The following is a 21,286-nucleotide window of genomic DNA, read 5'->3' on the forward strand; positions in this document are numbered from 1 at the left end:
GTCAATTATATGTCAATAAAGCTGAAGAAAAATAATAACAACTGCATTGAATTAGTTGTCCTAAAGAGACAAAAATGATCCCTCTCAGTAAATAAACTATCTTTATCTTCATCAACAAATAAGTCTCTGAGGATGAGCTGAAACTGACCTGAGATCTGTTTGACTATTATTATTCTATGTGGGCAATCAGCTCACCTATTTTTCTTTCTAACATTTTTACTGGATACTATATCAACATCAGACTAATATTGGTTTAACTCTTTTGAATGATAACTAAAAATTAATGGCTTATATATCCACTATATTTAATACACACAAAAAATTTATACTTACTGAAAACATACACAGAAGTCTTCAAAATCCAACCATATTTCTTTAGAAACACTATTATTTATTGTTCCAAACTCCTCCTGTGATTTATCCTGTGTGGCTGTTGTCTGGCTGACCAAATCTCTTTCCAAACTAAATCCTTCACCTTGATGGGCTGCGTCATTCAGCCCAAGGTCTATCAGTTCATCTGCGTGTAGCAGAAGACAAACATGTCAATTGCACCTACATTGTTAAATATTAAGTTATTGAGATATGGAAAATTATAGAGGGCAACTTGCATATTGAAGTCTACTTTTGAAAAAACGTTTCCTGAGGCAATCATTTACATGCAAGCCTCAAATATGGGGAGGTCCATGCAGAGACACATTTTCATACACTCTGGAGAATGTAATCCTAACTTAAACAAATAGCAGAGTGTTTAAAACTTTTGAAATCACTTTCATAAATTTGTGTGCCCATTCTTCACAGATCATTAAGATACAGCAAAAATTAGCTAGTTTAGGTACTTAACCTCGGCTACAGGCAGACATGTTCGTATGAAGGGAGGGGATAGCTCATGCACCAGAAGAAAGGAGAACCCGGAAGAGCTATTGAAATAAATACATTTCAGAAGCCATTTAAATGCTCCCTCATAGTTAGCGATTCTGCACCTTATTTTATGTTGATCAAGTAATGTCATAAAGTTCTTATAGACTTCTTGAGTCAAAATTCTACATATGTACATCCCACATAATGCTTTTTTGGATTTCAGGATTGGCCAAGTCTATATTTAGGAACTGAGGAACTGGTGATGGTTTCCTTGCTTTGATCATCACATTCATGTGTTAAAACACATGAACTGTACTCTTGGGCCCTTAATCAGATCATCTTTTATTTTTACTTTAAGCATGAATTTAACAAGGGAGATTATCTGATTTTTCTAGCTCAGAGTAGATTAGACTTAACACATCAGAGGAGACACAGGAGACAGGCCGCCAAGAGCCAGGAGAAGAGACAGCTAAGAGCTGTCAAGAAGCAGAGATCCCTTGTGCTTTGATGTTTGTGAAAGTCATGAGAAGATTATTAATTTACCTTTTCCAAGTATAACTTGTGAAATAATATTACCCTGTGAAGTGAAAGGAACACGTTAAGAAACCATTTATAAATTCAGCAAAACATGTTAGCTATTTAAAGCACAAATGCTTTTAAAAGAGTTAATACTGTCTTTTAATCATTGAAGAAATAGATTTCTGCCAATAGTTACTAAAACATGGTAAAGCAGAAACTTTGTTTTTAACCTTAAAGTTCAAAGATATGAATTTAATTCAATAATAGGCTGAGGGTTTAAGTTTGTGACATTAAAACCCAGAATATGAGAGTTTATTAAATTATTGAGTCTTAAAAGTTAAATTAAAACAATAATATCCTCAAGTAGTTATTTGGCTTGGTATGAAGCACCTGACATTATTACAGATTGAATATAATAAGAAGAGATTATAACTGGCAGTTAACATACAGAACCTAGAAAGGTGGGTTTCAAATTATAAAAAATGGTTTTTCCAAATTTTAACAGGGAAATGAAGGTGAATTCATTTGTGCAATTCTGTTTTCTCTGTGACACAATTAAAATATGTATAAAAGGTAAAATGGTACAAACTCATACAGACACACGATGGATGATGGCAACAATATTTTGGATGATATAAAGGGATGCAGGTGATAACAGAGCAGAGCTACCTGAGAAACTAGTGAGAAGCAAGTCCATCCATGCCTTAGGGCCCCAGAAATGATTAACAGGCATCTCAGAAGGAGAGAATGCTATACGGCCTCATATCAAAATACAGGATTGGGTTAAATGTCTATTTAAGGAACAGACAAATCCCCATTTTGCTGTAATCCTTTCTGATTTAACATCTAGCCTTCTGCCTAAACAAGACATTGGAAATTGCTTCATGTGGAGAAATTAAATGAGCAATCTCCAGATCTGGGTTCACAGGTACCATGGGAAACAAAAGAAGCTGCCTCTACAGAAAGGAGAGGAATTAAGTGAAAGTCCACATGCTGAACTTTGAGACTCTCGGCTCCTCTGTACTGCTTGGCTGCAATAACACTGATGGATAAGTGTCTACTAACCCCTGGGCCCCATTCCACCCCAGCAGGGAGATTAGAGGATTCTTAACTAGAGAAACTGACCAAGGCCAGGGAAAAACCTCCAAGGAATCTGCATTTGGAGCTAATCCCACCCCCAAATGAAGCTCATTTATCACCAATTATCCTAAATTAATTATCCTACTAGCTGACAAGCTCTAGCATTCTATAAAGCCACTTCCAATCAGCAGCTAATTAATGTCATGAATTCCTTAGATATATATATGTGCAACAAAGTATCACCAGACAATTGAGGAAGGAGACTTAAAGAAACTAAAGGGTGTACATGGGAAGATTAATAGAAAACAAAAACAATTATATAGGGATACATTTTTTAAATTGGTAATATCAGAAAGATCAGAGAATATCCATCTATCAAATAAGAAACTTCTACAAAAATACAATCAAGAATGGGAGCTCTTAGAAACTAAAAATAGGAACGTGAAATAAACTCAACAGAAAGTTTGGATGACAAGGTTGACACAAAGACAAAGAGATTAGAGCTATACATCTTTTAGAAGAAAACATAGGGGGAAAGCTTCATGACATTGATTTGGCAGTGATTTCTTGGATATGAAACTAAACAACAGCAATAACAAATGTAAAACTAAATAAACTGGACTACATCAAAATAAAAAAATTCTGTGCATCAAAGGACACAATCAATACCATGAAGATGCAACCTGTGGAATGGGAGAAAATATCTGCAAATCATGTATCTGATAAAAGGGTAGCATCAACAATATATGAAGAACTTATACAAAGAACAACAAAAACCAAATAAACTAATTTAAAAATGGGCAAAGGACTTAGATATTTATCCAAAGATGATATATAAGTGATAAAAAATCATATGAAAAGATGCTCAACATCACTAATCATTAGGGAAATGCCAATCAAAAGTATAGTGAGATACAACCTCACACCCGTTATGATGACTGCTATTATAAAAAAATAAAAACAAGAGCGCATGTTGGTGAGGATGTGGAGAAATTGGAAGTCTTGTGCACTCAGAGTGAGAATATAAAGTGAAAAACAGTATGGTAGATCCTGAAAAATTAAAGTAGACTTACCATGTGATCCAACAATTCCACATTTGGATATAAACCCAACAGAATTGAAGGCAGTGTCTCAAAGAGATATTTTTACACCCATGGTCATAGCAGAATTATTCATCAAGTGTCCGTTGATGGATGAATGAATAAACAAAATGGGATATATCAGATGATTGATAGATGATAGATAGATGATAGATGGATAGATAGATGATAGATAGATAGATAGATAGATAGATAGATAGATAGATAGATAGATATGGGAATTTCTTTCCTTTATTGCCTCCACAGTAATAATCCTTATATAGCTAGAATATAGATTCAACAAAGACTTCTGAAGTAAACAAATCTGGAAGACAGAGGAAAGTGGAGGTTTGCCATGGTGAGTAAGGACGGCAGTGCTAAATACTTATCTTCCACAACAAGGGGTAATATCTAATTGATAGATCAAGAAATAACAGAATCCCAGCATTCAATAAAGATGTAACTGTGTCTACCATATGCTAGGTATTTTCACCAGTGCTGAGAGAAAAACAGTGTACATGCCTACTGTTTAGAAATGTAGAGATACAAACCAGAAAACACAAATAAAAGTGATTGACTCTGGGGAGGGAGATTAAGGGAATAAGGAAGAATAAGACAGATTGACTATTGGGGGAGGAGCAAGATGGCAGAGGAGTAGGAGACCTAAATTTTTTCTGGTCCCAGGAATTCAGCTAGATAGGGATCAAACCATTCTGAACACCTACAAACTCAACAGGAGACCAAAGTAAAGAATAGCAGCAACTCTCTGAACAAAAAGTGACCACTTTCTGGAAGGTAGGACGTGTGGAGAAATGAATCCAAGGCGATATTCGGGAGGATAGACGGCAGGGGAGGGGGCCTCCGTGGGCCACTTCTGGCAAGTGATAGAGCAGTGGAGCACAAAATCAGAACTTTTAGAAGTCTGCTCCACTGAGGGACGTCGCTCCAGTGGCTAAGCATGGGGTGGAACCCTCGCTGGGACAGTGTGGTCTCAGGAACCTCGGGGTCACAGGAAAACCAGGGGTGCCTGAGTGCGGCAGAGCTCCCAGGTATCGGAGTGGGGAAGCCGGCTGCAGAGACGGAGCCGAGGAGTGGGCTCTCAGCTCAGGGTTGCCATAAACCATGATCCAGGGCACAGTCGGCCACTGCTCTTGCAGCAGGGACCCAACAAGCAGCAGATCCGGGGAGACTCCCCTTCCTCCCCCGGGAGGAGTGGCATGGGAGTGCCCTGCAGGGATCTGCTGGGTTTGCAGACTCCACAAGGGGTCGTGTGCCAGAGATAGAAATGCTCAGTCACAGGCCGGGTGAGCACAGAGTGTGGATGGAGACCAGGGAAACGGGAGTGATTGACTGCTTTTCTCTGGGGGTGCACTGAGGAGTGGGGCCCCGAGTTCTCGGCTCCTCTGGGGTGGAGATTGGGAAGCTGCTGTTTCACTCTCATCCTCCAAAGCTGTACAAAAGCTTGCAGGGAACAAAAGCTCCCGAGAGCAAACCCAAGCAGATTACTTAGCCCGCCCCTGGCAAGGGCAGGGCAATTCCCCCTCCAGCAAAGACATTTGGGAACCATGGCAACAGGCCCCGACCCCAGAAGATCAGCAAGAACAGCCAGCCAAGACCAAGTTTACTGATCAATGAGAACAGCAGAACTCCAGCGCTAGGGGAATACTGCACATAGAGTTCATGGCCTTTTTCCAATGATTCTTTAGTCTTTCAAAGTTAATTTTTTTTAACTTTTTTCTTTTTTTTTTTTAATTTTTCTTTTTCCCTTTTTCAACCAAGATCTTATCAATCTCTTTTTTAAAAAATCTTTTTTATTTTTCATTTTGAGAGTCATATTCTATCCCTTCATAGTAATTAACCTTATTTTTGGTATATATATATATAAGTTGTTTTCTCTTTAAAATTTTGGGATACAGTTTCTTCTAACAGACCAAAATATACCCTAAATCTCTGGCTTTGTTCTAGTCTCCTGCCTGATCACATTCTCTCCCTTTTTTTTTTTTTTTACATCCTCTTCTTTCTTTTTTCAACCAACTTATCAATTCCTTTTATAAAATTTTTTATAATTTTCGCTTTACAGTCATATTCCATCCCTTCATCATATTAACCCTTATATTTGTACATATATAAGTTTTTCTTTCTTTAAAATTTTGGGAGGCACTTTCTTCTAACAGACCAAAATACACCCAAAATCTAGTGTGTGGCACTGATCTATGCACCAGCCTGATCATATTTGATCATATTCTGGTTTTTTGTTTGTTTGTTTGTTTGTTTTTATCTTTTTCTTTTTCTTCTTTTTTTTTTTCTTTTTTCTTTCTTTCCCTTCCTTTTCCCCTGCTTTCAGTTCTCTTCTGATTTGTTTAGTGTATATTTTTCCGGGGACGTTGCTACCCTGTTACCATTTTGTTCTCTCATTCATCTATTCTCCTCTGGACAAAATAACAAGATGGAAAAAAATCACCTCAAAAAAAATAACAAGAGGCAGTACCAACTGCCAGGGACCTAATCAATACGGACATTAGTAAGATGTCAGAACTAGAGTTCAGAATGATTTTAAAGATACTAGCTGGGCTTGAAAAAAGCATGGAAGATATTAGAGAAACTCTTTCTGGAGAAATAAAAGAACTAAAATCTAACCAAGTCAAAATCAAAAAGGCTATTAATGAGGTTCAATCAAAAATGGAGGCTCTAACTGCTAGGATAAATGAGGCAGAAGAGAAAATTAGTGATATAGAAGACCAAATGATGAAAAATAAAGACGCTGAGAAAAAGAGAGATAAACAACTACTGGATCATGAGGGCAGAATTCGAGAGATAAGTAATACCATAAGATGAAACAATATTAGAAGAACTGGGATCCCAGAAGAAGAAGAAAAAGAGAGAGGGGCAGAAGATATACTGGAGCAAATTATAGCAGAGAACTTCCCTAATTTGGGGAAGGAAACAGGCATCAAAATCCAGGAGGCAGAGAGAACCCCCCTCAAAATCAATAAAAATAGGTCAATACCCCGACATCTAATGATAAAACTTACAAGTCTCAGAGACAAAGAGAAAATCTGAAAGCAGCTCGGGAGAAGAGATCTGTAACCTACAATGGTAGAAACATTAGATTGGCAACAGACCTATCCACAGAGACCTGGCAGGCCAGAAAGGACTGGCATGATATATTCAGAGCACTAAATGAGAAAAATATGCAGCCAAGAATACTATATCCAGCTAGACTGTCATTGAAAATAGAAGGAGAGCTAAAAACCTTCCAGGACAAACAAAAACTAACAGAATTTGCAAACACAAAACCAGCCCTACAAGAAATATCGAAAGGGGTCCTCTAAGCAAAGAGAGAGCCTAAAAGTAACATAGACCAGAAAGGAACACAGACAATATACAGCAACAGTCACCTTACAGGCAATACAATGGCAATAAATTCATATCTTTCAATAGTTACCTTGAATGTAAATGGGCTAAATGCCCCAATCAAAAGACACAGGGTATCAGATTGGATAAAAAACAAGACCCATCGATATGCTTCTGCAAGAGACTCATTTTAGACCCAAATACACCTCCAGATTGAAAGTGAGGGGGTGGAAAACCATTTACCATGCTAATGGACACCAAAAGAAAGCTGGGGTGGCAATCCTTATATCAGACAAATTAGATTTTAAACCAACGACTACAATAAGAGACGAGGAAGGACACTATATCCTACTTAAAGGGTCTATCCAACAAGAAGATCTAACAATTGTAAATATCTATGCCCCTAACATGGGAGCAGCCAATTATATAAGGCAATTAATAACAAAAGCAAAGAAACACATAGTCAACAATACAATAATAGTGGGAGACTTTAACACCCCCCTCACTGAAATGGACAGATCATCTAAGCAAAAGATCAACAAGGAAATAAAGACTTTAAATGACACACTGGACCAAATGGACTTCACAGATATATTCAGAACATTCCATCCCAAAGCAACAGAATACACATTCTTCTCTAGTGCCCATGGAACATTCTCCAGAATTGATCACATCCTAGGTCACAAATCAGGTCTCAACTGGTACCAAAAGATTGGAATCATCCCCTGCATATTTTCAGACCACAATGTTTTGAAACTAGAACTCAATCACAAGAGGAAAGTCAGAAAGAACTCAAATACATGGAGGCTAACAAGCATCCTACTAAAGAATGAATGGGTCAACCAGGAAATTAAAGAAGAATTAAAAAAATTCATGGAAACCAATGAAAATGAAAACACAACTGTTCAAAATCTTTGGGATGCAGCAAAGGCAGTCCTAAGAGGAAAGTACATAGCAATACAAGCCTTTCTTAAGAAACAAGAAAGGTCTCAAATACACAACCTAACCCTACACCTAAGGAGCTGGAGAAAGAACAGCAAATAAAGCCTAAATCCAGCAAGAGAAGAAAAATAATAAAAATCAGAGCAGAAATTAATGAAATAGAAACCAAAAGAACAGTAGAACAGATCAACGAAACTAGGAGCTGGTTCTCTGAAAGAATTAATAAGATTGATAAACCCCTGGCCAGACTTATCAAAAAGAAAAGAGAAATGACCCAAATCAACAGAATCATGAATGAAAGAGGAGAGATCACAACCAACACCAAAGAAATACAAACAATTATAAGAACATATTATGAGCAACTATAAGCCAGCAAATTAGATAATCTGGAAGAAATGGATGCATTCCTAGAGATGTATCAACTACCGAAACTGAACCAGGAAGAACTAGAAAACCTGAACAGACCTATAACCACTAAGGAAATTGAAGCAGTAATCAAAAATCTCCCAACAAACAAAAGTCCAGAGCCAGATGGCTTCCCAGGGGAATTCTACCAAACATTTAAAGAAGAGTTAATACCTATTCTTCTGAAACTGTTCCAGAAAATAGAAATGGAAGGAAAACTTCCAAACTCATTTTATGAGGCCACCATTACCCTGATCCCAAAACCAAACAAAGACCCCATCAAAAAGGAGAAGTACAGACCAATATCCTTGATGAACATGGATGCAAAAATTCTTACCAAAATACTAGCCAATAGGATCCAACAGTACATTAAAAGGATTATTCACCACGACCAAGTGGGATTTATTCCTGGGCTGCAAATTTGGTCCAACATCCACAAATCAATCAATGTGATACAATAATTTAATCAAAGAAAGAACAAGAACCATATGATCTTCTCAATAGATGCAGAAAAAGCATTTGACAAAGTACAGCATCCTTTCTTGATCAAAACTCTTCAGAGTATAGGCATAGAGGGTACATACCTCAATATCATAAAAGCCATCTATGAAAAACCCACAGCGAATATCCTTCTCAATGGGGAAAAAACTGAGAGCTTTCCCCCTAAGGTCAGGAACATGGCAGGGATGTCCACTTACCACCACTGCTATTCAACATAGTACTAGAAGTCCTAGCCACAGCAATCAGACAACAGAAAGAAATAAAAGGCATCTGAATTGGCAAAGAAGACATCAAACTCTCACTCTTTGCAGATGATATGATATTTTATGTGGAAAACCCAAAAGACTCCACCCCAAAACTGCTAGAACTCATACAGGAATTCAGTAAAGTGGCAGGATATAAAATCAATGCACAGAAATCAGTGGCATTCCTATACACCAACAATAAGACAGAAGAAAGAAATTAAGGAGTCAATCCCATTTACAATTGCACCCAAAACCATGAGATATCTAGGAATGAATCTAACCAAAGAGGCAAAGGATCTGTACTCAGAAAACTATAAAATACTCATGAAAGAAATTGAGGAAGACACAAAGAAATGGAAAAACGTCCGATGCTCATGGATTGGAAGAACAAATATTGTGAAGATGTCAATGCTACCTAGAGCAATCTACACATTCAATGCAATCCCTATCAAAATACCATCCACTTTTTTCAAAGAAATGAAACAAATAATCCTAAAATTTGTATGGAATCAGAAAAGACCCTGAATAGCCAGAGTAACATTGAAAAAGAAAAGCAAAGCTGGTGGCATCACAATTCTGGACTTCCAGCTCTATTACAAAGCTGTCATCATCAAGACAGTATGGTACTGGCACAAAAACAGACACATAGATCAATGGAACAGAATAGAGAGCCCAGAAATGGACCCTCAACTCTATGGTCAACTCATCTTTGACAAAGCAGGAAAGAATGTCCAATGGAAAAAAGACAGTCTCTTCAACAAACAGTGTTGGGAAAATTGGACAGCCACATGCAGAAGAATGAAACTGGACCATTTCCCTACACCACACAAAAAATAGACTCAAAATGGTTGAAAGATCTAATGTGAGACAGGAGCCCATCAAAATCCTAAAGGAGAACACAGGCGGCAACCTCTTCGACCTCAGCCGCAGCAACTTCTTCCTAGAAACATCGGCAAAGGCAAGGTAAGCAAGGGCAAAAATGAACAATTGGGACTTCATCAAGTTAAAAAGCTTTTGCACAGCAAAAGAAACAGTCAACAAAACCACTTTACTGAATTCCTATATGAGTTCTAGCAGAATGGGAGAAGATATTTGCAAATGACATATCAGATAAAGGGCTAGTATCCAAAATCTATAAAGAACTTCTTAAACTCGGGGCACCTGGGTGGCTCAGTTGTTAGGCGTCTGCCTTTGGCTCAGGTCATGATCCCAGGGTCCTGGGATCGAGCCCTGCATCAGGCTCTCTACTCCACAGGAACCCTGCTTCTCTCTCTCCCACTCCCCCTGCTTGTGTTCCCTCTCTCACTGTGTCTCTCTCTGTCAAATAAATAAAATCTTTAAAAAAAAAAAAAAAAAGAACTTCTTAAACTCAACACCCAAAGAACAAATGATCCAATCAAGAAATGGTCAGAAGACATGAACAGACATTTTTCCAAAGAAGACATCCAAATGGCCAACAGACACATGAAAAAGTGCTCAACATCACTCAGCATCAGGGAAATCCAAATCAAAACATCAATGACATACCACCTCACACCAGTCAGAATGGCTAAAATGAACAAGTCAGGAAACGACAGATGTCGGCAGGAATGTGGAGAAAGGGGAACTCTCCTACACTGTTGGTGGGAATGCAAGCTGGTGCAGCCACTCTGGAAAACAGTATGGAGGTTCCTCAAAAAGTTGAAAATAGAGCTTCCATATAATCCAGCAATTGCACTACTGGTTATTTACCCCAAAGATAGAAATGTAGGGATCCGAAGGGGTATGTACACCCCGATGTTTACAGCAGCAATGTCGGCAATAGCCAAACTATGGAAAGAGCCAAGATGTCCATCAACAGATGAATGGATAAAGAAGATGTGGTGTATATATACAATGGAATATTATGCAGCCACCAAAAGGAATGAAATCTTGCCATTTGCAATGACATGGATGGAACTGGAGGGTATTATGCTGAGCAAAATAAGTCAATCAGAGAAAGACATGTATCATATGACCTCACTGATATGAGGAATTCTAAATTTCAGGAAACAAACTGAGGGTTGTTGGAGTGGTGGGGGGTGGGAGGGATGGGGTGGCTGGGTGATAGACATTGGGGAGGGTATGTGCTATGGTGAGTGCTGTGAATTGTATAAGACTCTTGAATCACAGACCTGTACCTCTGAAACAAATAATACATTATATGTTAAAAAAAAGAAGAAGAAGATAGCAGGAAGGGAAGAATGAAGGGGGGGAAATCGGAAGGGGAGACGAACCATGAGAGACTATGGACTCTGAGAAACAAACTGACGGTTCTAGAGGAGAGGGGGGTGGGGGGATGTGTTAACCTGGTGATGGGTATTAAAGAGGGCACGTATTGAATGGAGCACTGGGTGTTATACGCAAACAATGAATCATGGAACACTACATCAAAAACTAATGATGTAATGTATGGTGATTAACATAACATAATAAAAAAATTAAATTAAATTAAAAAAGACAGATTGACTATTTTTATGGTGTTTTTGACTTTCTAAAACTATTGCATGGAATAGCTTAAAACTAAAGAAAAACTTTAAAAATGTTAAAATATATTCATTCTCTTTACCAGATTTCTCATTTGTTAGTCTGTTTTTCAACTAATACTAAAAAATAATTGTCACTTGAATGCAATGGTATGCAAGGTATCTTATACCATCTAGAGAGATTAGTGGAAATGGACTAGGGTTCATTCACCTAATGAAATATTATTCAACTTTAAGAATAAAGACACGCTTTATGTATAGATATGAAATTATCTCTAGTACTTATTAAGTAAAAACTCTTTTGTTAAATTTTGAATAGAAAAAGGGACGTTATGGAATATTATCTGTGTGTTTTTCTGAATTTGCGTAACAAAATGCAGAAAATGTCCTACAGAGTGCAGAGCGGTGAAAATGGAAAAGTATATTAATAGAAACAGGAGTTCTTCATGTATACCTTATATTTTATTTTTTTTAATTTTTTAAAAGATTTATTTACTTGAGAGAGAGCATGAGCGGGAGGACCAGAGGGGGAGGAAGAGAGAATTTAAAGCAGGCTCCACAGTCAGCCCACACGTGGGGCTCAATCTCACAACCCTGAGATCATGACCTGAGCTAAAACCAAGAGTCGGATGCTTAACTGACTGCACCACCCAGGGGCCCCTTATATTTTTATTTTTGAACATGTGAACATATTACCTATTAAAAGATAAATACCCTTTGACACCCACCACACTGGCAAAAGTTGAAATATCAGGCACCATAAGTGTTGGCCACGATGCCTTGCAAAGAAAATTCTTATGCAGGGCTGACAGATGTGGATATTGATACAACTACACTGGAAAATTATTTGGCATCTTGTTGTAATGTTAAATGGGTGAATGCCCCATGACCCATCAATTTTACTCCCAGAATCACATCCTGGAGCAGGACTTCCCAGTCTAATGTCCCCTGGGGCCCATAATTAAGATTTCAGGAATCCATGAACATGGAGAGTTGAAAAAATTTCATCTTTAGTCCAAGTTGAGATTTTCTTTAGTTATCAATTTATCAGTGCAGGTGGGTAAGCCACAATGTTATTAGCAATAACTGTGACTTCATCTACGAAAGAAATCACAGCATTTTACATATTATTACAGTTGTTGCAAGTATCTTCAAATGTCACATGTATTGATCACTACTCTGAAACTGTGCAGTTACGAGGCCCATTGTTAGGTTTCAAGTAGTCATGTGTTACTCTCTACAGATAAGCCCATGACCTGTAGTGGGCCAACCAGTTGGCAACGATACTTAGCAGTCATTCCACCACCAAACAGTGAAGTTATGTGTTCTCATGGTGCTAACCCAAACAGCTATTTTGTTTTCCACTGTTCCCTATCATCAATACTCAACTAATACGTAGACGCAGACGAGTTATTTTCATTGTGTGTTAAAGTTTTACAAAATTGGCCAGGGAGCCATAGCACATAAAAGGTTACACACTCTGGAACTCAGGAAACACTGGCTCATGTGCGCAGGGACATACAAGAATAGTCATGGTATTGCTGCTTACAGTGGTAAGAAACAAGAAGCTCCCAATGTTTATCGTAGCACTATCAGCAATAGCCAAACTATGGAAAGAGCCAGAATGTCCATTGACTGATGAATGGATAAAGAAGAGGTGATATATATGTACAATGGAATATTACTCAGCCATCAAAAAGAATGAAATCTTGCCATTTGCAGCAACATGGATGGAGCTAGAGTGTGTTATGCTAAGCAAAATAAGTCAGTCAGAGAAAGACAAATACCATATGATCTCACTCATGTGTGGAATTTAAGAAACAAAACAGATGAGCATATGGGAAAGGAAAAAAAAGAGAGAGAGAGGGAAGCAAATCACAAGAGACTCTTAAAGATAGAGAACAGGGCGCCTGGGTGGCTCAGTTGGTTAAGCGACTACCTTCGGCTCAGGTCATGATCCTGGAGTCCCTGGATCGAGTCCCGCATCGGGCTCCCTGCTCGGCAGGGAGTCTGCTTCTCCCTCTGACCCTCCCCTCTCTCATGTGCTCTCTCTCATTCTCTCTCTCAAATAAATAAATCTTTAAAAAAAAAATAAAAAAAAAAGATAGAGAACAAACTGAGGGGTGATGGAGGGAAGTGGGCTGAATGGGGGATGGGCATTAAGGAGGGCACTTGTTATGATGAGCACTGGGTGTTAGATGTAAGTGAGGAATCACTAAATTCTACTCCTGAAGCCAATATTACACTTTATGTTAACTAACTAGAATTTAAATAAAAATCTGAAAGAAGAAAAAAGAAACAAGAAGCAATGAGTATAGCCATTAACAATGCCAAGATTTAAAAAAAAGTAGTTTGGTTATATATTAGATACCTTCAACCAGTGAAATGAATGAACTGTGACACGCAACAAAAGGCAAATTTCATAAATGATGCTAAGTGAAGGGAATCCCCAAGGAATTAATGAGTGCATTTAAATAAAATTGTATAACAATTAAATTAAGGTTATATTGTTTATAAATGTATATACATAATTGGCAAAATTAGGAGAGTATGGGCTTGGGATGCCTGGGTGGCTCAGTCGGTTAAGCGTCTGCCTTCGGCTCAAGTCATGATCTCAGGGTCCTGGGATCGAGCCCCACATCCAGCTCCCTGCGCAGTGGGAAGTCTGCTTCTCCCTCTCTCTCTGCTGCTCCCCCTGCTTGGGCTGTCTTGCTCACACACACTCTCTCTCTCTCTCAAATAAATAAAATCTTAAAAAAAGAAGAAGAAGAAGAGTATGGGCTTGGTTAACACCAAACTCTGAATGGCAGATAGGAGATGCACAGGGGACTTCTCTAAGGCATGAATATGCCACTTTATAATCTAAAAAGCTTATTTGCACAGTGTTCTTTATTCTGTCCAAATGCACATTATACAGGCTTTTGTGTATATTTCACAATTTAAGAAAAGATATTTGATAATTAAGAATTGGGCCAATAATAAGAGTAACATAGTTACCTGAGATACTGCTCCTGTCAATTGGCTTAAGTCTGGCTGGCTAATGGTGGTGGTTTCATCATTTTCAGTAATGGAGGATAAATCAAATCCTGGAGGCATCCCTTTCTTAATAAAAGATTGTACAAAATGACTAACGAAAAAAAAAAACAAACTTCTGTTACTTTAATTTCTTATTTAAAGTTACTAATAAATAACTGCAGTTTCTTTTTTATTGAGGTATAATTGCCATATAACATTAGTTTCAGGTGTACAACATGATGATTTGATATTCATATACATTATAAGATGATCACTAGTCTAGTTAACATCCATCACCACATCTACTTGCAATTTTTTTCTTTGTGATGAGAACTCTTAGGATTTACTCTCTTAGCAACTTTCAAATATACAATACAGCATTGTTAACTACAGCCATCATGCTGTACATTATATCTCATGACTTATTTTATAACTGGAAGTTTGTACCTTTTGACCCCACTTTACCCATTTCAGCCACCCTCTTCCTCTGGCAGCCATCAATCTGTTCTCTGTATCTTGGGTGTTTATTTTTGTTTTTGATTTTTTAGATTCCACATATAAGTGAGATCATATGGCATTCGTCTTTCTCTGTCTGACTTATTTCACTTAGCAGAACGCCCTTAAGTTCCAGCCATGTTGTTACAAATGGCAAGATTTCCTTCTTTTTTTATGGCTGGCTGATACTGCATTGTACATTAAATAACAGCAGTTTTGTCAACAGTAGAAATTTCTGTTTTCAGGGTGCCTGGATGGCTCAGTCGGTTAAGCGGCTGCCTTCAGCTCAGGTCATGATCCTAGGGTCCTGGGATCGAGCCCTGCATCAGGCTCCATGCTCGGCAGGAAGCCTGCTTCTCCCTCTCCCACTCCCCCTACTCTTTCTCTCTCTCTCTGTCTCTGTCAAATAAATAAATGAAATCTTAAAAAAAAAAAAAAAAAGAAATTTCTGGTTTCGTTGATTTTATCATCTCCTTTTACATCTAATAATAAATTTTTATTTCATGTTAAAAACATTAACTTGCTTTCTACACTACTGAAGAAATATCTCTATCAGTCAATACATTGTTGTAAAAATTTTCTGGAATGCTATTTTAAAACTATGGCAGTCAGGCGCCTGGGTGGCTCAGTTGGTTAAGAGACTGCCTTCGGCTCAGGTCATGATCCTGGTCCTGGGATGGAGTCCCACATCGGGCTTCCCTTGCTCTGCGGGGAGCCTGCTTCTCTCTCTGCCTCTGCCTGCCACTCCCCCTGCTTGTGCTCTCTCTCTGTCAAATAAAGAAATAAAATCTTTTTTAAAAATAATATAAAATAAAACTATGGTGGTCATCTTTAAATGTTGATGACCAGAATGTCAGAATTTGACATTTGGACTTGATTTAACTCAGTATCAGAATAATGTATCAGTGGAATGGGACTCAGAGTCAAAAATTTGAGTGAGTCTTGAGCACTTGAGTTTATAACTGTGACTTTTGTACTAGCTACTGAAATGTACAATATTCCCTTTCCAGTAATTCTTGATATGACCTTAAATTGCCATTGTCATTCCTACAAATTCATAGGCACAATAAAAAGACATTTGTTATAGTAAATACAAAAAGGTTATGTACTTTTTTTCTAGGTTACATACTTTTCTTTTTTAAAAAAAGATTTTATTTATTTATTTGACAGAGAGAGACACACAGAGAGGGAGGGAACACAAGCAGGGGAGGTAGGAGAGGAGGAAGCAGGCTTCCTGCTGAGCAGGGAGCCCAGATGGGGGGCTCAATCCCAGGACCCTGGGATCATGACCTGAGCCGAAGGCAGGCGCTTAACAACTGAGCCACCCAGGTGCCCATGTACTTTTCAAAGATAAAATTAAATTTCATGTATACAGATTTCCTACACTTTTTTTTTCCCTTGTATTCAGCAAAAGTTCTTAATTCACCTCAAGCTAAGCCTCTCTGATTTACCTGAAACCGCCACTAGAGGGTAGCACAGACATATTTGTGAGGTTCTGATTCCCACTAGGCCAGGAGCCAAGAATGGGCAAATTTGGCAAGTTGCTACACTGTTTCAGGGAAAAGCACTTGTGATAGCAGTCACTCTCAAGGACTTGCCAAAAAAAGGGCTTACACTCACGTTGACCTGAGAACTCTGACTGTACAGCAAAGCAGGACAAGGGACCTTTCTTCCATGTAGGATGAAATGTCATTCACATATCTTTGTTTTTGGCTCTGCCGGACTGAATAAAGAAGCTAGGAAATCCACAACAGATTCAAACAGTGACTAGATTAGTTGAATCCAATCAGGTGTCAGAGTCACCTAGATCTGTCCACCTTGACCAGATAATGAAGCTGAAAGAAGACATAAGGAAATCGAGTAAGGGAGTAACTTGGGGAATTCAGGCTATGAAACCAATCCATTTGTGGTGCCTATTGACACAGAGATTCTAGAAGTCTGGGTATGGCATTTTTCAATCGTGAGAAAATTTGTCCTGGTGGTCTGCAGCCATGGCTTTCAAAATCCACAAAATCTCTGATTAGTATGCAATCTCAATCAGTTGAGAGATAATTAAAAGTTATTTGGAATGGAAAAATTATCATTTAGTGGGTCATACTAAGTATAAAATTAATTAGAAAAATTATGAAGCACTAACATTTTTATATTAAGTTCAGAAAAATTCTATGTATATATGCTATTTTGTATTTGTAACATATGAAAGAACTTAGCATGTTATATAATCCAACAAATTAGGCTTTAAAATGTATGGCATATTTAATTTTAGCTTCATGATTAATTTACAACATGTAAGAAAATTTTGGTTTGTAAAAACTAATAGCATATATAGGAAAAATTAAGGTTCTCAAAACACATAAGTTTGATTATTTGAACTTTTATAAGGATTTAAATACTTGGCAAGATTTTATTTGCTATGATTTTTGTCTCTTAAAGTACTTAGGGAGATAACAAAATATAGTGATGTAGCAAATGTCACTTAAAATGTTTAAATAAATCTGGCAAACTAAGTTTATTTAAAACTTGTATGGATATTAATAGATTTAGCTATAAAATAAGATTTTATGAAAAGTTAAAAGTTTGAGGGAAAATAGATTTACAAATTTGTAACGGTAACAAATTTTTGAAATCAAACGTTGCAGCAAACTGTCTTTTCAGTTGATAAAGCTGTCCCTCGAGGCTTGACATTACTAACTGCCAAGGACTATCCAGAGGAGTGCTGCCTAGGGGTCCCTCCCAACCCACTTCTCAGTGGTCAGTTGTTGGTGCATAGAACTGACAGGAGCCTTGACGGTAAATGATTTAAAGAATCTCTCTAATATTTTCAACTTAAATAGAGTTCATACAATGTCAATTAACTGGCTGTGATGTAAAGAGGCTCTAAAAGTAAAACAGTGCAATCAACTGACTTCTGATCTCAAGTTCAACTGCACTTCTTCATCAGCTTACATTCCTGTCATGGATCTTACTACGTCCAAAGAAGCCTAACCCATCACTAATGGTCATTGTTTGACATTCAAACCTTTCATGAAGTTTTACTTAAGTTTAAAAGACATTCAACAAAGGACCAGATCATAAATGGAAAACTTGCTGGAAAATCTCAAAGGCAGCATGGCCATGTCACCATTATGCAGACTAAGGGATACTAATATTGCCAGCGCCCCATGAGCCGTGCCGAGTGTCTCCCAAGCACGGCCAGTCCTCCTCACCACAGAAAACCACCATCATGACTTCCAACACCATGGATTGCTTTTTATTTTTCTTTGCATACTGTCTGTTAGTAGGATAATTAAAAGCAACCCGTGCACTTTTTCTACCAGACTTCTTTGGTCTATTTTTTTTTTTAAGATTTTATTTATTTATTTGACAGAGAGAGAGACAGTGAGAGCAGGAACACAAGCAGGGGGAGTGGGAGAGGGAGAAGCAATCTGAGCAGGGAACCTGATGCGGGGCTTGATCCCAGGACCCTGGGATCATGACCAGGGCCAAAGGCAGATGCTTAACGACTGAGCCACCCAGGCTGGTCTAATATTTTTGTGTGTGACATTCATCCATGTTGGTTTGTGAGGCAGTACTTTGACTTTACACCTATATATCACTGTACCCTATTTGTCTTCAGTTTTACTCGGATGTGTCTAGTTGCAATTTTCTTTTTGTTTACATTGCTTGATGTCAGAACTTACTGATTCTTGACTTGATTTTTTTTTTTTTTTTACTTTTGGGATATTTTGCCATTATATTTTTAGTTTGTGATTATTCCCCCATCTCTCTATCCTCTGTTTCTGAGACCCACTTGCAATTATGTTGGTCTTTTTCAACTTGCCCCATTTGTTTTTATTGGACTTTTCCTCATTTATTTATTTATGTTTGGTCTTTATCTTTCAGTCTGGATATTATCTCTGATCTATTTTCCATTTAGCCAGTTGTCTTTTTGCTGTATCTAATCTCTGATGAAACACATCCACCGAATTCTTATTTTCAATTATTACTGTATTCCTTGAATTCTTGAATTCCTAGAATCCTTACATGATTTTTTAAAAACCATTTTACATATTATTATTTATTCTTATGTACTACAATGTTATTGATGGATAATTGAAGTACAATTAGCTGCACGAATTCAGACTATATATTTGGTAATCTTTCACATACGTATATATCCAGGTATTAGTTACTTATCACTGCATAACAAATTACCACAATTTTAGTGGTAATAATCATATCCTCCACTCATATCACTAATTCTTCTCATTATTGCTATTTGTGGACTACCTGTTCACTCCTCTGAGCTCATTAGAAATTGTAGATCCAGGGTGATAGTCTTTCTTTCTATCCCTTTTGCCATACTCAAACATTAGTATATTTGGATTTCTCCTCCTCCTCTTCCTCCTTTTACTTCTTGATTGTCTTTGTTGTTCTATTTAGGGTTTTTTTTTTTTCCCTAAGACTGACACACTTCATCTCTCTGGTTTCTCTGACAATCTTCTGCTCTTATGATTTCATTATCAGATAATAACCAAAAGCATTTGTTAGTGCTAATGTTTAAGTAAAACAAAGTACTTTACTCTTCTAAAACAATAGCCAAAGCTGGAAAGCCAGGCATAGTTAAGCTTTATTTTAACCTATTCAGAATTTATCTTATCTACTTATTACTGTGAAAAAGAATCTAAGAATATTGTTTTCCTGTATTCACTGCAGCAATACAAACTTCAGTGCATCTGTCACCAAAGCATATATTTCTAACCACACAATTCACAAAATACTTCAGTTGTCAGCAAGATGTATTTGTGGGAAAGAATGTTACATACTTACGTTTCTGTTGGAATTGTAAACGGAGTCATCCTATAATTCAAAAATGGACTTGAAATTTCAAGAAATTGTTCGGGCTTCTTTATTATTAATTCTAGAAGAAACAGGTGGTATCATGTACTTTTTTTTAATCTTCCAAGATTAAATGCATAACTTAACATCTATTGTAGTACTGATTACATTAACTATTTAACCAGCAAATTTCAAAAGACGGAAATAGGATAGGTTTTACATTGAAAGGCCTTATAGATCCTGCTAATATTAGATGTTTAAAGTCTACTTCTTGGTTGCTTTCCAGACTTACAATGTGAAGCAATCAAGTCTCAAGGGAGAAAGTTAGCAATGTCTCCTTGTTATTTACTGGACATTCACTGCTACTTTTTTTTTTTTTTAAGATTTTATTTATTTATTTGACAGAGAGAGAGAGAAAACGCGTGCACAAGCAGGGCTAGCTGCAGGCAGAGGGAGAGGGAAAAGCAAACTCCCCGCTGAACAAGGAGCCCAATGCAGGACTTGATCCCAGGACTATGGGATCATGACCTGAGCCGAAGGCAGACGCTTAACCTACTGAACCACCCAGGCGTCCCTCACTGCTACTTTTTTAAATGTTTTTCACTAAAAACTGTGTTCTTTTAGTTAACTTCTGCAAAACAATTGCTGAAACATGAAGAGGAAATGCAGACTAATTCCTGGAGAAGGTAGTAGAAGAACAGAAAATGTAACAAAGTAAAGGTCATGGGTAGAAGAGAAAACAGTGGCTAAAGAAAAGCCTTGTGGATCCGCCTAAGAGAGTCTGAAATTGATCTACGAAGAAGAAATTCTCAGTGGATATGGCACAGAACCCAGGCATAGCATGGTGAGCGCTGCAATTAAACATTAGAGGTGACTATTTTAACAAAAGCTCTTCCATCTGTGGAAAGGGTAACTATTGGAGAAAAATAGTGAAGCTTTGATACAAGTACATAACTTTTCTCTGCTTATTCCATGGTAACCTCTAAAATGATCTCTCTTTCCCTCCCTGTTAATTTTCCTGTTAATTTTTGCCTTAAATATTAAACCAATAGACAGAAGAAAGACAATTACAGGGTGAGCCTCGAGGTGGTATATGAGCTATGGAATCCCACCAATTTCAGATTTTTCTTCCCCAGCTTACATTAGAGCCATCACTTACCTAGAATTGCACTGCAACAGTTGTGGAATCAGAAAAGGTCTGCAGGTTCAATATTTTTCCCTTCATTCAACTATTCTTCGATGCTCTGAATGAACAACTGTTTTAAGTGTGGCTCTACACATTGAACTAAAATATAGCATTTAAAAGCAAAAGATTGTCGGGGCGCCTGGGTGGCTCAGTTGGTTGAGCGACTGCCTTCGGCTCAGGTCATGATCCTGGAGTCCCTGGATCGAGTCCCGCATCGGGCTCCCTGCTCAGCAGGGAGTCTGCTTCTCCCTCTGCCCCTCCCCCCTCTCATGTGCTCTCTCTCAT

General features: G+C 37.8%; 1 protein-coding gene across 1 annotated transcript in view; it reads right to left on the minus strand.

Moving 5' to 3' along the window:
• Window positions 1-21,286, minus strand: part of ADGB (androglobin) — a 156,978-nt gene that overhangs the window by 69,191 nt on the left and 66,501 nt on the right. Inside the window, 4 exon segments of the mRNA XM_021693470.1 lie at window positions 334-520; window positions 1,399-1,435; window positions 14,485-14,614; window positions 19,807-19,897. Of these exon segments, the coding sequence (XP_021549145.1) occupies window positions 334-520; window positions 1,399-1,435; window positions 14,485-14,614; window positions 19,807-19,897 (445 nt within the window).

This window comes from Neomonachus schauinslandi, chromosome 8 (assembly GCF_002201575.2).
Source record: "Neomonachus schauinslandi chromosome 8, ASM220157v2, whole genome shotgun sequence".
NCBI lineage: Eukaryota > Metazoa > Chordata > Mammalia > Carnivora > Phocidae > Neomonachus > Neomonachus schauinslandi.